A 16,876-nucleotide genomic window follows, 5' to 3' on the forward strand; every position below is an offset into this window, starting at 1 on the left:
GACATTAGTTTTTCTATTTTAAAAAATATTTTATAGAACACTAAAATTATTATATATTAATATACTTTTACAAAAATATAATTATATTAATTAGAAATATACATATCTTATCTAATATATTTATATTTTTGTAAAAGTATATTAATATATACTAAGTTATATTTATCAAATTATTAGTTTATCTATAAATATACTAAAAATATTATTGATATTAATTTATCAGTAATATTAAAATACTAATAATATATAAGTTTTATGTATTTATTAATAATAAACATATATTATTTGATATATTAACAAAATTATAATATACGTTAACTTAAATAAGCAAATAATTGTATAATTTTAAAATATTATATATATATATATATTAAAATTTTAAAATTATTAAATTTTTAATAAAAAAGATTAAAATCGCACAATTATAATATTTAAGAGATTAAAATTGTCTAATTAAAAATTAAGAGACTAAAATTAAACAATTATAATCTTTTAAGAACTAAAATTACTCAATTAAAATCTTAGAGATCAAAATTGTATAATTGCAATACTTGAGAGATAAAAACATAAGTCAAAAGAAAAAATACATGTATAAAACACATTTATATACATTCATTAAAGTTAAATCACATGTACTATTTAGAAATAATTAATTGATTAAATTTTGACATGATTGACCAAGAATAATATATAAAGAGGCTATTCTCTATTTTGATTTTTTTTTCCAAACGATGTACCTTTAATTAACTTTAGGGATGTCTATCTAAAAATAAAAGATGTAACCACTCTTTTTTCTTTATTCTCTTTTCACTAAGCTCCAAAGTAAACTCTTACACACTAATAAGATCTTTCACGATATTTTGGTATGCAAAGATGCTTTTAACTTCTTCTATTAATTTCTATTTATTTTTATTTTTTTAAAATAAATATGTTGAGACATGATGAAGTGCATCTTCTCCTATGCTGAATATAATATGAAAAATATCATACACACATTTAACTTCATTCAGCTTATAACATACTTATATATAAAATAGCGAAAAACCTAATTTAAATAATATTACAATGTAATTTAATTTAGAATTAAACAAGATAAAACATCACAACTATAAGCATAATGAAGTTTTACGAATAAGCTCGTGTACTATATATACATCATTGTAACTGTACATAACTTGCAAAACTGCAAATTATCTGTACTTTACGAATAATGTCGCTCTCTTTTTTTCTTTTTCCCTTTTCTTATAACATGACCTTTGACACTAAAGTTACAAATTCTCTTTCTTTTCTCTCTCTCTCATATATATATATATATATATATATATATATATATATATATATATATATATATATACTTAATAATTTTCTAATTGATACAATATGAGTATTATTTGGTTTATAAGCATTTTTAGAAGAAGAAAAAAATGAAATAATTTTTTCATATATGATATATATATATAAATTAAAATTAGTTTATACATATACTACTTTATAAAATCTGTTTTACATTATCTACTCTAAAATTTTATTTTTAATTAATGCATAAAACATATTTGAATAAGTTTCTACAAAACACTTTTAAGAAAGAAAAATAAGAAGAAAAATCAAAATAAATTTATAAAATGTTTCTATGAAAAATATTTTTGAGAAACAATTATTCATTATTCCTAAAAATGTTTTTTTTTAAATAATAAACTAAATATAAGAAACTAACATTTTCAATTTCAAATTTACATGTACCAAAGTCAAAGTATACATTAAAAAAAAATGTGAGTATAATTTGTCCCGTAAAATAAAAGTATTATGAACTTCCTTTACATAACAGATATCTATTTTGTACAATTAATTCAGAATGGAAAATGGAATCATATCTTATAGATCCGGATCACATTTTCCACATGACTAAGTTCAAATTGATGTGTAGTTTGAAAAAGAAAAGGAAAATATATCTAGACGCCAGCACCAAATCAAATATAGGTAAAAAATTGTCTCCTAAAAAGATCTTACTCAATATTACACTTTGGAATCCAAACTCTTTGGACATCAAAAGCTGGAAGCCAGCACCATCTAACTTCCAACCAAAACTGAAGAAATCTACTTTGACTAGCATCTACTGATTCTGATTTCCATATCTTAATATTATCTTTCTCTCTCTCACGGTGTCTCACACAAAAGCATAGGATAAGTACTCCAGATGACACTTCAGCTTTGCATAACACATGAAAATTAATGGATCATCAATGTAATCTCACAAAGGGACAAGATTAATTAGATCAATCAGTAAACAAGGGGAAGTAAATCCAAACGTATCCTTTCTTATTATATGATAAACTAACTTATGTTTTCTCTCTTCATCAGCACGAAAGGATTAAATCCAAACATATCAACATAATCAAAGATTCATCCTATTAACAAACTGTCATCAATAGATAAAAATCTCTCATCAAACAGCTGGCCATTTGCCTTAATAATTTGAAGTAAAAAAGATGTTGATTGGACTTGGTCGTTGGAATTTTATATTCTAATAATTAACAAACATTATTAAAAATATATATTAACTATTTATTATTAGTGAGCTTTATTTTATATGATAACTAAATGAACTTATTAAACTATCAAAGATGATATGAACTTAAATTAATGACCAGATGTCATTGTTATCCATTGAGAGATAATAATAAGAACCTTCTACATCGAATAACATATAAAACATGATTTCTTCCTATCTGAAAAAAGACTAAGGTCTCATTGAGAATTCAAGAGATTTGGTTGAAAACAACCATGAAGTCATATGTTCTGTATAATTCACCTCACCAGAACACTTAATTTAGAAATTTATAGAATCTAATTATTTATCATCCCCTTAATAATCAAACATGTTAGATCCTAGGACTTTAGTAAATTATTTCACATTAAGAATAAAGAATATTAAAATTTTAAACACTAGTGACGTGAAGCAAGATAGAATCCAACAAAACCTCCAACTCACCTCAGAGTTGAGGTAACGTTGCCGGGTGCATGTTCCCGTGGCTGAACACTCCACTCAATGCTTTGTCTGCATTATTATACTACCAATGTCCCCTCTTTTCATGCTCACCTTTGCCACTTTTCTAATTAACCCTCCCTTGACTTACATAGGTAACACAACAAGTACATTATTTTATTGCTGTTGCCAACACCCACGTTCATTCCCCCTTAACTTCATTGAAATTTAAACCCCAAAAGCCTGCAAATCCCTCAGTTTTCGAGCATGCCCACGTTCACCTAATCACTTCCATTTCACTCCACCCAGTCAACCTTTGCGTGAGCCATTTGCTTATATATATATTGCAGCCTCCACGTATAGTTCCTCAGGCTGTGTAGTGAGCCTTTTTTTTTAGGGTTTTCCCTTTGAGAAAACACAAGGCTCAAGCTACTACTACTACTACTAGTATCCATGGCTGAGTTTGAAAACTACAAGTGCAAGCAAGGAACTAAGATTGCTGCAAAGAGAAAGGGATATGGTATTAGCAGCAAGTGTGCTTCTTTGGTGAAGGAGCAACGTGCTCGTCTCTACATACTACGTCGATGTGCCACCATGCTACTTTGTTGGTATATTCAAGGAGATGATTGAGCTCACTCACACCTACTCTTACTTCATGCACCCTCTTTAGGTCTTCTTTAGCTATGTGTAATATATATGTCATGAAGTTTAATTACTATCTTCTAAAATGGTGACATCTTTGTTTGAAGGAAGCTCCTTGCCATGCATCAGTTGGGCTATATGGCTTCACTGTGGATCTGTCATTTTAGTCTCCTTTGGCCTCTTCTTTTTTTTACCCATTTGGAGAAGCCCAATGGGTTTTTGTGGGGAAAGGAGAGTTTTATAGACACCCTCAGTGATGCTTTTTCAACAATATGTAGCATGCGAGGAGTTAATTAACTGCTGATGTTAGAATAATTGGAATGTTGTCCTTTACATGGAAAAGACTATAGCCTTTTGGTTTATACCAAAACCCTTTTATCTTGTGTTGCATATATATATATTGTTCTTTCTTTGACGATTGACACTATTACTTAAAAAATAACGTTTGGTACCACCCATGCAAGCTTGAAAAATGCAGAAGGGAAACTCAAATGTTGTATGTTATATAGAAGACAAGTTGCAAAGTCACTACCGTTATTCATAATAAAGTTGTTTCGTCTTGAGAAAGATTATGTTATAGTGTCATGTGAATACTAGGGATAGCGTCAAGGCTAGGGGCAAGCTTTTTGTCCAAGACTCTTATATTCAAAAGTTATATTATTTGAGTTAAGTGAATCTATTTAAGGGGACAAAGGTTTCACTGTCCTTAACCTTGTTTAAAGAACAATACAGTCAACTATATATAAAATTTTAGCGGTGGTTTAACAAAGGATAAAATTTACAAGCACTACTGTGTATTGTTAGTGCTATTTTCAAATTAGAGTTTCACTTTTCTAATAAAAAGTTTCATGAAATATTTACATGTATTATTGAGGTTAAATTTTAATTCTAATCGAAGAATAGTACCATCAGCACTTAGAGTATAGGTTCTGTCTTTTAACGAACTCGATCAGAGAATGTTGCTGCAATTTCACTCTACATGTACAAAACATACCGAGAAAAGGGTTTGATTAAAATGATTGCGAGCTTTGTAGCCGGTGTGAAAATGATTGTGAAGTGAAGATGATGATGCTTTGACAACTTATCTGGAAGCATCATGGAATGTTTGAAGAGAGGTTGATTTGACAACACAAATGTATTGGCTCTAGCTAGCTAGTCTAGATTTCCATTATATTGCCTGGCCTAGCAAAGACAAACATATCTCTTGATCCATGTTCTTTATCATCTTAAGTTCGTAACACAAGATCTTAGGTGCAACAAGTTGCTTCTAAAATAAGCAAGTCATGTGGATCTCATTTTTAATTTGGAAAATGCTACTAATACAAATCCCTCGTACGCTCTTTTTGCTTCACATTTTCAGAATGGACCAGATGAGTCCTTCACTATAAAAGTCTTTGCCATTATAATTAGTCTTTTAATAAGTAAGCAAAGTTGTTCAACTCGTGTTACACTATTAAAATTGTTTCTAACAATTATTTTCTACCTTTGTAGAAATATGTAATGATCTTTTGTAATATTTTTGTGAGTGAATTTTTTTATTTGGCATAGACCACATTCTTTAAGTTAGGTAGCATCATTATTGGTTATGAAACTCTTCTTTCAAGTATTTAATACATTTGCATATAGACTAATTATTAAGTTGAAACAACTTCAGGCTAATTGATCCATGTGTGTTCAATGCAACAAGTGAATTAAAAAGAAATCTCAGTTTCTTATGTATATTATATGATAAAACAAATTATAGATTTCAATTCTCAGCAAATATAACAAATACAAGGGAATATCATGAGAATATAAAAAATGTTCACCATCAGTCCAAGAAATGGAAACTTCAAGTGTCTTCGAAGAATCATGTAGATATCTAGTATGCTTAATGCTCTGGAAAAGGGTGTAGTCCCATGCAAGAGCTTCGCCGCTCAAATCAGTATTTGTCAGCGCCAAGAGGTGATTTTAAATTTTAATCATCTTATATTACTTTTTGGTGTCTCCCTTTCATTTTTTTATTTACAATTTTGATCCTTTATTTTTAATTATGTTTAGTTTCTTATTACTACCTCATTCTCCCAATACACTCCTATTTTCGAAGTAGAGCACCACTTTCTCACTGCGCTAATTCATACCTGTCATCATTCACACTTCCTTGCTACGGTAGTAGATATTACTTTTACTCGAGAGTTACAAAGTAATTTTTGTAACACTAATAATTTTATTGCACTTTACCATTGACTTATTGTTATCAAACTTATTGATTATAGGATAACAGATTACTAATATTGATTGATATTTGATATAGGTTGATACTAGCATAGTTGCCTACTGAGTTTGCTTACCTACTTGAAATTTTACAATACACAATGAAAACGTATTTTTTTCCTTGTTACAGGGAAGTGACTTCGCAATACACAATGAAATGTATAATAACACAATACACAACAAATACATGTTTCTGATTTGTATTGCCAAGCCACACCCCTGTAACACAACGGAGACAAGTTTTCGTGGTCTATTGTTCACGTGTTTCAAATATCTGCTGACCAAGTCAAAACTAGTAATAAAAAATCTCATTAAAAACTATAAAAAAAATGAATTTAAAGTAATTAATAAAATTTCATCTTTTGAAATATCTAACAAATAAATGAAATACAAAAATGACATTCTTTATTAGTTTGCTATGACAATTTAGGAAGTGAGGAGGTTGTCTTATTTCAAGAACATGGCACACACCCGAGGCTTATTACAGCTAAGGCTTATCACAGTTATACAATACACGTCTTAATTAGTTACATATAATAGTTGTAGCTGTTATATTTGCATCCATATCTGATATCTTGATTCCTCCTATAACATTATTTTATGACAGTTGAGATTCTTTTTCTTACTGATACGAGGGACAAGGTAGTATTAAAAAAATAAATGAACAAATGAAAGAATACATTAAAACCGAATGACTATGCTATGTAAATTTTGATCAAACTCTGCAAATGACATGACTTCAGAGGAAATCTCAACAGCAATAGAAACAATAACTCAAACACATCTGTTATACTTGATGTTCCGTATGATCATGACCATGTCATGCATAATTAAAGATGGATTTCAAGCTGCCAAGTAAACATAAGAAGCATCGTCAACATATGATTAATTAGATCATGTTGATAGCAAGTATCTTCTTGAACATCTAATTGGATCTACAAATTATCATTTAAAAAAAAAAAAGTGAATGTAAAACCTGAATGATACCACTCTGATAGATAGGAATTTCATCTTTATTTGTCAATCCAATCCTTGAACAGCAACATCATGTAAAGAGGGACATTCACTGCTGCAATGACAGTGAGCATTCGCAGTGTGCGTATCAATCTCTGGATTATAATTTTTGTCTTTGATTTGCCAGTTCTGGGAGGGATTCTTGCTGCTGAATCCATATCCACATTCACAGAGTGATCTCCTTCCTGAGCAGTATTTTTTCTAGCTGCTGCCCGCATCACAACATTACCCCTGACAGCAGATAGAAAAACAACAGGAAGATGCTAAAGTTTTGTCCTCAATGTGCAAGAGTTTGCGCACAATAAATCAAATACTCCCTTTGGTCCATTATATATGAAACAAATGAATACATTCTTTAATCCTAATTATAAGAAACATACAATACTCATGTATTGATTGTTAATTTCTTTTCATATTCTTAATTTATTGTGAAGTCTATTATTGAAACACTCACTCATTCTTCATGCAGGTGGATGCATTCATTGACCTCTATTAACAATATAAGTCACTTGTTGGAGAAAAAAATTATCTCTTGAATTGTGAACAATGACATTAAATATAACAACCACTCAAACTATTTAATTTTATGAATATTTTTGAAGTAAAATTTAAATTTACTATATTATTAATTAAAATTAACTAATTTATATGTTTTCATACGGTTTAATGAATCAGTAATTTGTTTTTTATATAAAGGACTGAAGGCAATATAATTCTTTTATAGGATTGAATTTCCGCACATATTTTCCATATACAGAGTAATAGCAGAGAATATGAAAACCAAAGTTTACCTTTCTCCGGAGCTTCGGTCATTTGATTTTACAGTAGATACATTCAAGGGTTTCTTTACAAGATGCATTGTTCCTTCTGCATCCCACATCATCTCATAATCATAGTTAGCATCCTCATCCTTGTCTTTTGTTTCACTTCTAGAAAAGATGCTAGCTATTAGTTGTTTACAACAGCCAACTACGCCACAACACTGATGCCAGAAACTGGTGCTACTTGTTGGCCAAAATAGGGCAGCAAGAAGGGTCATAATAAATAGCACAATATACCTGACAATTACAGATCGTTAGAACTCATTAAGAAAAGGTTGAATCAACAGATTAGGTGAACATTTTATTCATATCATTATAATAAGCATTTAGGTACCATATGTAAATGTGTGTTTGCATTGGAAGGTAGCATAGATGAGTCAACAAAGCCTTTTCTTCTGGAATGGAAGCATTTGGATGAGTTGAGTAATCAACTGATAACAGCATGAAAGAAGGATACAAGTTTCCTTGTTGCCAACTTATAGTACCTAGAGTGTGCTGCACACACTACTGTCAGTTTAATTGCCCAAACACTCAGTAGACTGTTCAGTGTGGAGATCAAGTTTTTACCTCGATTACAGGCCCATATTTAGATTGATGCGTGATGGTGCACTGATCATGATCATGACCAGATAAAATAAACTTCTGTCAAAATGAAAACTGTTAATTCAGAAAGCAGTTATCCTCACTATAGTCACCAATCTCAGTTCCCCTATTTTCCTAGCCATCCTCTACTTTCCAGAAATCTTGATTCTCGACAGAGAAAATGAAAATTACTCGAGTATTTTTATCACTAGTCACAAGGTCTTTTAAAAATGAAAGACAGATTGAACAAACCATTGTGGGGAAATCTTCAGGAATTCCACCACCCACCAAAAAAAAAAAAAAAAAAAAAACATGTCAGGTTGGAATAGCAATTCACAACAATCCAAAAAAGAAGATAGATGACTCACAGGTTTGATTGTATCCAGTAAATACTTCGATGACTCCTCAGAAACATAATTTTGATACCTGAATGAAATAAAAGTCAAACCAGACCTCAGCATCTATGTGCTATTTGCAAAGAGTTCATGTAATTTCCATGCTTCTCATATGGTTTGAAAGATTAGTAACTTACGATATATCATTACTATTACCATTTACAGTGTGATGTACCCTCTGAAAATTAAAGAGAGATTTGTTAATATTCTTCAAGAATGGCATGTATGAAACATTAATATTTCAGACACAACCCAGTGCACCACACTACTGTGATGGCCAACAACACCATACTGCATACAATATGCTTATTATAGATTTATTTCAAGAAACTGAAATAAACTTTACCTGATTGATAACTGGGGAACTACGATCAGGACCACAGTAAGTATCATCAGGTCGATATAAAGGAATATGTGTCAACAAGACTTTTGGACGAACCACATCTAGTAAAGTGCGAAAAAATAAGGATTACAATGGGACACATAATCCAACCTAACAATGAACTATATTCATTAGCCAGTTCATACCAACAGAGATATTCTTCACAACATCCCAAGTTGAAGAACCCAAATAATTTGTTGGGTGTTTCACAAAATCCCAAGTTTTAGAAGTCAGATGATTTTGTGGCTGTCCTGTAGAAAACATAAGTAGTTCAGCATTTTCCGCTTTATAAAAATTTAGTGACATGTATATATAGCATATGATTGAAACTTACAATATTACAGTTAGATAACCTATGTTAGATATTTAAATAGTTAAACTGCAATTACTTGTTTAAATAAGAAATTTTTGTCAAAGAATAAAACAAATAATCTATAAAGAGAGCCTCATCCAAAATGGAGAAATGGTCATTGTTAAAAGGCATGAAGGAAGAATAAGTTCCATGTGAAACATAGTATATAGGATGTGGCAGAAAACATATACAAAATCATTTATTCCAACTGGTACAGCCGAGAAAGAGAAAAGGGTTTGATCAAATGAAAAAAGTTGAATCCGATAAATCAGGAATACATATTGTGCTGAAAATGATACAAGCGTGATGACTTGGTACCATTAATTAAGAGTACTAGTAATTACAGCATCACTACTTAAAGAACTTGACAGCTAAAATTCATAAGGAAAACCCCAGTTTACCATCCAGAGTTTGTGCATCAACAGCAATAAAATCCACTGTTCCAACCATAAATCTATAGTTTCTAGTCCCAAATGTTTCCTCATAGCGCTGGATAACCTATGTTCATGTAATGATAAAAAATGTTAAGAGCAAAGAAGGAGCCAAAGGAGAGAAAACAATTGATGGAAAGTGCAAAACTAGTAAATATGTTTGTTAAATTTCATAAATTAGATTGTGAATTATGTAAAATTGAACTGAAAAAACTTGATTAAAGAGCCACTTGATAAAGTGTTTTGAAACATTTAAGATGTAGTTTAAACTTTTAAGCTTGTTTTATACGAATCACAATGAAAAAGACATATCTGACATGTTGTTTATACAAAATCCCATCTCACCCAATCAACAATCTGTACATGTCATCAATAAGTCCAAATTTTAAAATGGGGAAGATTATACATCCTAAACTTTAGCCTGATAACAAATAGACACCTTGAACTTTGTTTTAATTCCAACTACCCCTTTACCTTCTTGTATTAATATAATAAATCCTTCAGTTAACCTTCCATTAACTCTGTAACACACAACTCAAGCTAACCCTTCATGGAGATTAAATCTAAGCCATTTAGTTTATTATTATTATTTTTAAAACTTACTTTACTGAAGTCACATGTGTGGTCTCCGAAGTCTTTCTTCTTTTTCCTTTTGTTAGTTTTTCTTTAGATTTTAAAAACATAAAAATCAGGGAAATGTGTTTTAGAAATAATAATAGTAATAGAAAAATAGAAAGGCTAAGATTTAATCCCAAAGATGGATCAAGATTGGAAGTTCACAAGTGACTTAACAAAAAATTAATAGAAGGTTCTATTGCATTAATATTTAATACAAGATGTTTAAGGAGTAATTGGGAAGAAAATAAAGTTCATGGTGTATAGCAAGCTAAAGTTTGAGGGGTCTATGTACTCTTTTCCTTTTTAATATTGACACTCAACAACCCTTAGGCACAATAATGTAATTCATCATCCCAAAGGTCTTGAGAGTTGAGATAAATGTAACCAACTAACCATGAATACATTCTCAGACTCTCAATTATGTCTTTGGGCATTTCACTCACTTACAGTTGTAGCTATATATTGTACATGTCAATATAAGCAACCTAAGAGCTATTGGACCTTGGGCATCAAAAGTTGAAGTATAGCATGTTGAAATACCTCCGGCTTTAGAGAATGAAGACTTTCATATCCAATATCATGGTTTCCCGGAATGTAGTAAACTTGCATGTCTGTGTATTTTCCTTGTGCATTCAAACCAAATATATGTCTGAATCGACTGAAAGAATCCTGCCATCTGTCCATCCAAAAGATTGTATAAGAATTCCATGATAGGTAATTTGAGTGAACAAGATTAAAATACAACCCAAGAAAACAGTCTTTCAAGATAAATGAGTCAAACCCAAATTACTTGAAATTAGACAGGTCCTTAGCAAATAATCATATAAAAGAAGTTGACTTATCTTTTCATATTTTTGACAAAATGGAAATTTAAGCTAAATCTGTAATTAGTGACTAAATAAACAATCAACTTATCTTTTCAATTGGTGGACACATTTGCCTCATTAGGTCAGTTATTCCGTCTCTCCCCCTGTTCTATCTGTCATTTTTCAAAGTCCCTAGGGGGGGTTTGCATAGCAGATGAATAAAATCCAACGTAATTTTTTGTGGGTGCCCAAAGGAGATGAGAGGAAGCTCAGCTGGATAAGGTGGGAAAAAGTATGTTCCCCAAAGAATAGGGGGGTTCTTGGGATTAAAACATTAAAGTGTTTAATAAAGCTCTTTTGGGAAAATGGTTGTAGAGATTTGCAACAGAACAACAAAGCATGTGGGGTAGAGTGCTTATAGCAATGTATGGGGACACAGGGAAGCTACAAGAGGATTATGTATATAACTCAAGTAAGCATTCAAAATGGTGGAATGATACGCGAAAGGTGTGCAACATTGGGGAAATAAATTGGGGCTGATTCTTGCAAAATCTTAGGAGAGATTTGAGAGAAGGAAAAGATGTGAGTTTTTGGCATGATCATTGGACCGGACAAGAACCGCTATATTTTATAGCAATTCTATTAATAAACAAGGGATGATTGCTGACATGGTGTCATGGATGGGTGGAGAATGGCAGTGGAATATTAATTTGAGAAGGCTATAGTTTGCTTGGCAGGAAGAAGGTATGCAACAACTTCAACAACAAATTCAATCAACATTGTTAGTGGAAGGGAGACAGGACGGATGGAGGTGGAATGAAGGGGCTAATAGATCATATGTTGTAAAAGAAGTATAAATCTTTTTTGTCACAAGTGGGGGATGAAGATGCTGATTTCTTCAAGAACATTTGGATGATTAAGGTCCCTTCCAAAATCAGAGCCTTTAAATGGAAGTTAGCTAGCATCAGGATCCAAACAAAAAATAATCTGCTAATGAGGAGCATTATCACTAAAACCGTTGATACATCATGTGTATTTTGTAAGCAGGAACAAGAAACAGCATCACATCTCCTATTTGGACGTATCTTTTCTTATGAGGCATGGAACAAGTGCTCTTGATGGGTGGGCAAGGAAAGAGTTTTCCTGTTAATTGTAAAGATCATCTTAGACAACATTGTGGAAAACAGTTCCAAAGTAGGGTGGGTGATGCTTGGATGATGGCATGGATGGCTGTAATATGGACTCTATGGACACATAGGAATGAAATTTTATTTAAAGGGGAAGCACCTAAAATTGATAAGGTGATGGACCTTTTTAAATATAGGTCTAGGAGTTGGCTCATAGCAAGAACAAAAATTTTAATAACTCCCTCTATGAGTGGACTTTGGAGCCAATTTATTGTCTAAAGTCAATCATTGAAGGCACACCACTCCAAGGATAAAGTCAAATATATCCTAATCTATCTGTTGCAGGGGAACACAAGAGTGAACAAGGTAGGGAAAGATATATATATATATATATATATATATACACACACACACACACACACACACAGGTGGAAAGAAAAACAGAAGCTGCTATCAGCAATTTGACAGAATTTTTTGTAATCCAGTACTGATATAGTGATATGACCATGTTATTGCTGTTTGTAAATTGATGTGGCGGAAAATTTATTAAGTTGTTGTTTGAGGTGGGGCTTGGGTACATATTCTTGAATATTTGTAAATCCCAAAACTTATTGTTCTTATCATTCTTTTCTTGGATTGATTACACCTTGTGGCAATCTTTGGGAAAGAAATTATAATTATAATACATTGCATTTGTCGGCTTTTCGAAGAAAAAAAGAAATAATTCAGAAAACAAAAGGGTTAAAACTTAACATTAAGCACCAAAGAATCATTTGATGATTTGATTTCAGTATTCCACTCAAGTCTTCAACAGTTTGACCAGAGACTAATCCAAAAATTTTCAGTAGGATTCTATGTGGACTGTGGTGCTTGTCTAATCATTTGTTCAGGGGGACTTCTTTGTAAAACATAAAGAGGAACTGAAGACCCCACTAAAAGTGGCCAATCTGGTTCTTTGACGAGATTAATTATTGACAAAGTTGATAGATACTTCACATCAATAAAATGGTTTCCAAAAAAAATAAATAAAGAGAAACTGGAAATATCTCTATTCGTTTTTTTTATCTTTTTTGTCCAAAAAATTCTTCCTTAGAACCAAATAAAAATAAAGAAGAATTGATGTCCAAACCATAAAATGTCACCAGTTCTTTGGTCATGTTGTTTTTTGAAGTAAAAGGTTTATATTGAGTTCCAAATCAACCTAGAAGGAAAAGGCTAATAGGAAAAAATTATACTATAAACTTGTACAGAGCGAAATTAGCAAATAGAAATATTTATTTTTAGGACTTACTCTTCATCTGATAAATAAGGACCTCCATCGAAGTAATCCCCTAAAAACAATATGACCTCGGGTTTGAAAGGTAGGATAGATGAAAAGAATGATCTACGCATGTTTAAATCAGTGTAGAATTCTGCAAGTTCCAGTGCAAGAGATTTTGCAGGAAGACCGAGGGAAGTTTTATCCATGAGCTGTTATGTTAAAAAAAAAATCATATTAAATGATGAGAGAGATGCATATCCAAAGAAACATACATTAAGAAGTGCATAAACACTAAACAGGCATATGCAATGCTGGTATATTTTTCACAAACATGTATGCATATGACCATAAGAAAAGAAATATTAACCTGTGGATCTGCAATAACAGCAACTTTTACATAATCAGCTTGATAATTCCCATTGTCTGTTTGAGTCTGCAAGCAAAAATCACAAAACCAGGTCAGTTAGTAAGTTATGCATTTTATTGTGTTTAGTATATGAAATTGTAATTGTAATGTAGACACATTTTTAAATATGCTGTAAAAGAAACAATCATGCTGGGTTGGGCTAGGTTCCATTCCCCTTTTCAGCTTCAACAACCAGGAATCATCAAACATTCAAACTCTTCAACATTCACCAAAACCCCACCAATATTTTCCAAGAAAACAAAAATAAATTTTTTAGATCCATCCAGCATATACCCTCCCCACATTCCTTGTTGGAATCATTCATTACATGTAAAAACCAAAAACTTTACATTTGAATATACCAACTAGCAGACTACCTTAAATTTCATAATTCACAGAACCAAAAAAAATTTCTTTCTTATTTAAGATACAGCTTCATTGTTCATGAACTCCCCACCCCATAAGCAGCATCCAAATAAACGAGACATTTTTGGTTTTAGTGTTATGAATGCAAAATATTGAGTGTGACCCAGAAACGAAAATAGTGAAAAGATGAAGACTTTATAGTTACCGTTGAAGAAGAAGAGGAGTGGAGAAGATGGGGCCAGGAACAAGTGAAGATGGGTGGAAGCCAATAAGCAAACATCTCACCGTAGAGAAGGGTTAGTGCCCAAATGAGGCACAGTAACAGAGTTAACTCGTGTTGCTTCATCTCTTCACCTATACAATCAAATCAATGCTTCGTGGCTTCACTCATCGCAAACTACACAATCAAATTACGCTACCGCCTCGATCGATGGATCAACGCATTATTTTTGTGAGAGTTTTATGTTTTAGTCAAACAACTTGTTCTGAGAACCAGCAATCAACACTCCAGCTAAATTACACTTACTATAAAACCACTTCAAAAATAAAATTAAAACTCGTGTTGTTAATCAAATTTTGTAAATTCTATAAATAAAAAAAATAAAGATTTGTAAATCAAAATTTTATTAAAATAAATGTCGTATGTTGAAAACAAGATTTTCATTTAAAATTAAATAAAAATTCGATCTAATAATCTTAAGTTGTTAAGTTTAAATCTTATTTCTACATATTAGAAAAAAATAGTTTAAAATAAAAAATATATAAATATAAATGCCCGTATCATACAATTACTATTAATTCAAATTAAAAATATATATTAAATCACAAGTCTCATTTTAAAATACAAGTTTCCTCTTAAATATTTTATTCCTCAAACACAACTAATCTAACTTTTTATTTTTTTTCAAATATACTCATTTTAGAAATTTTGTAAAATATTATCAGGTATAAAAAAGCTGTGTATTTGTCTTATACAAATATCACTTGTCAAACATGTTAAATCCAATTCCATTGTAAGAGTTATCGACATTCAAAGTGACATATTATTAAATATATTAAGTTAATTCTATTGTAAGAATTATCCACATTCAAAGTGAGCTATTATCATATATATTAAGTTTATATATAATTATGATTCTCAAAAAGAATTAGTCACATGTAATAAATACTTTGTTACAATATCTTTTTTAGTAAAAGTAAAAAAGAGAGGAGGAATAATGTATTTGGGATATTTTTAGAGAGCCTGGAATTTTTATATTCCTAAAAACCTTAAAATAGAAATCTTAATTTTGTATGTTTAGTAGTTATTTAAAAAATATTGATGAATATAATTTTTAAAAAATTATTTTCATCTTATTTTTTCATAAAAAATATTATTATGAGAAGATAAGAATCTAACTTTCTCAAATTAAAGGAAAAGTTTAATATATATATATAAAATCATAGTATTTTCTTTTTGTAAAACATACAATTTTTCTTTTTATCTTTCTTTTTATTTCTCTTTCTCTTTATGAATCTTTATCTTTCTAAAAATTAGTATCCTTTTCTAAAATATACAATTTCTCTTTCTGTCTTTTTTTTTATTTCTCTTTCTTCCTCTCTCTCAGCGTGTTTGGATGCGCGTTGCATCATGCTAACGCACGTATTTTCTTCAAAAAACGTGATTCCTCTCTTTGAATAGATGTTTGGTTTTTTCTTCTTTACACAATTTCAAGGGTGAAAATCAATTTTGCCTGAAGCTGATAAAAATAGCTTCTACGTTTAGAAAATTGATTTTGATAAATCAATTCTTAAAACGCAACACCAAACACACGCTCTATCTCTCTCAAAATCTCACTCCCCCTCTCTTCCTCTCTCCCTCTCCCTCCCTCCTCATTTCTCTATTTCTTCCTATCTCTTTTTATTTTTATTTATCTTTCTCTTTCACTTTTTCCCCCTCCTATATCTTTATTTTTCTTTCTTTCTTTATTTCATTATTTTTTTATCTTGCTAATTTTAATAATATTATTAAAGTTTTTTGTTTATGTAGTTTAATGGTATTTGTTAACATTTTTAATTTATTTAAATAAAATGAAATATATTTTTTTATCCTTCATTTTTCTTTATTTATTTATTTGTTAAATTCTGTATTTAAATAATTTTAACTATAAGTTTTTAACTTTTTAAAAATAGATTAATATCATATTTATAAAAAGATTTGAATAAATAAACATATCTAATAAATTTATTTTAATAAAGAATATTTTTAAAAAATACTTATATTTCTAAAAATATAATAATGTAATCAAACATGAAAAACTTTAATTTTTAAAAATTCATGAATATTCTCATAAACTTTACGAATAACCAAACATATTTTAATTATTTCAAATAATTATGATTAATAAGATTTGTAATTCTCATAAATCTGGAAGAAACTTTTCTCTTATCAAACATC

General features: G+C 30.4%; 1 protein-coding gene across 3 annotated transcripts; it reads right to left on the reverse strand.

Annotated features, from left to right (window-relative positions):
- Positions 1-6,261: 6,261 nt before the first annotated feature.
- On the reverse strand, positions 6,262-14,947 carry LOC109788506 (Calcineurin-like metallo-phosphoesterase superfamily protein). 3 transcript variants are annotated; one of them, XM_020347246.2, is made up of 14 exons: positions 14,645-14,947; positions 14,035-14,100; positions 13,698-13,876; positions 11,014-11,149; positions 9,826-9,922; positions 9,219-9,323; positions 9,037-9,134; positions 8,828-8,868; positions 8,664-8,721; positions 8,281-8,355; positions 8,048-8,208; positions 7,684-7,950; positions 6,866-7,123; positions 6,262-6,726 (listed from the first exon to the last, which is right to left on the reverse strand). In XM_020347246.2, exons 1-13 carry the CDS (start codon positions 14,783-14,785, stop codon positions 6,892-6,894), a joined length of 1,656 nt encoding a protein of 551 aa, XP_020202835.1. In that variant the 5' UTR covers positions 14,786-14,947; the 3' UTR covers positions 6,262-6,726; positions 6,866-6,891. The 3 variants fall into 3 exon arrangements, with proteins under 3 accessions (XP_020202835.1, XP_020202834.1, XP_082930976.1); XM_020347245.2 differs by having other exon boundaries at positions 6,855-7,123; XM_083074850.1 differs by having other exon boundaries at positions 6,262-7,123.
- Positions 14,948-16,876: the final 1,929 nt, after the last annotated feature.

The sequence above is a fragment of the Cajanus cajan genome, chromosome 5 (assembly GCF_000230855.2).
Source record: "Cajanus cajan strain Asha chromosome 5, NIPB_CcT2T_4, whole genome shotgun sequence".
Lineage (NCBI taxonomy): Eukaryota > Viridiplantae > Streptophyta > Magnoliopsida > Fabales > Fabaceae > Cajanus > Cajanus cajan.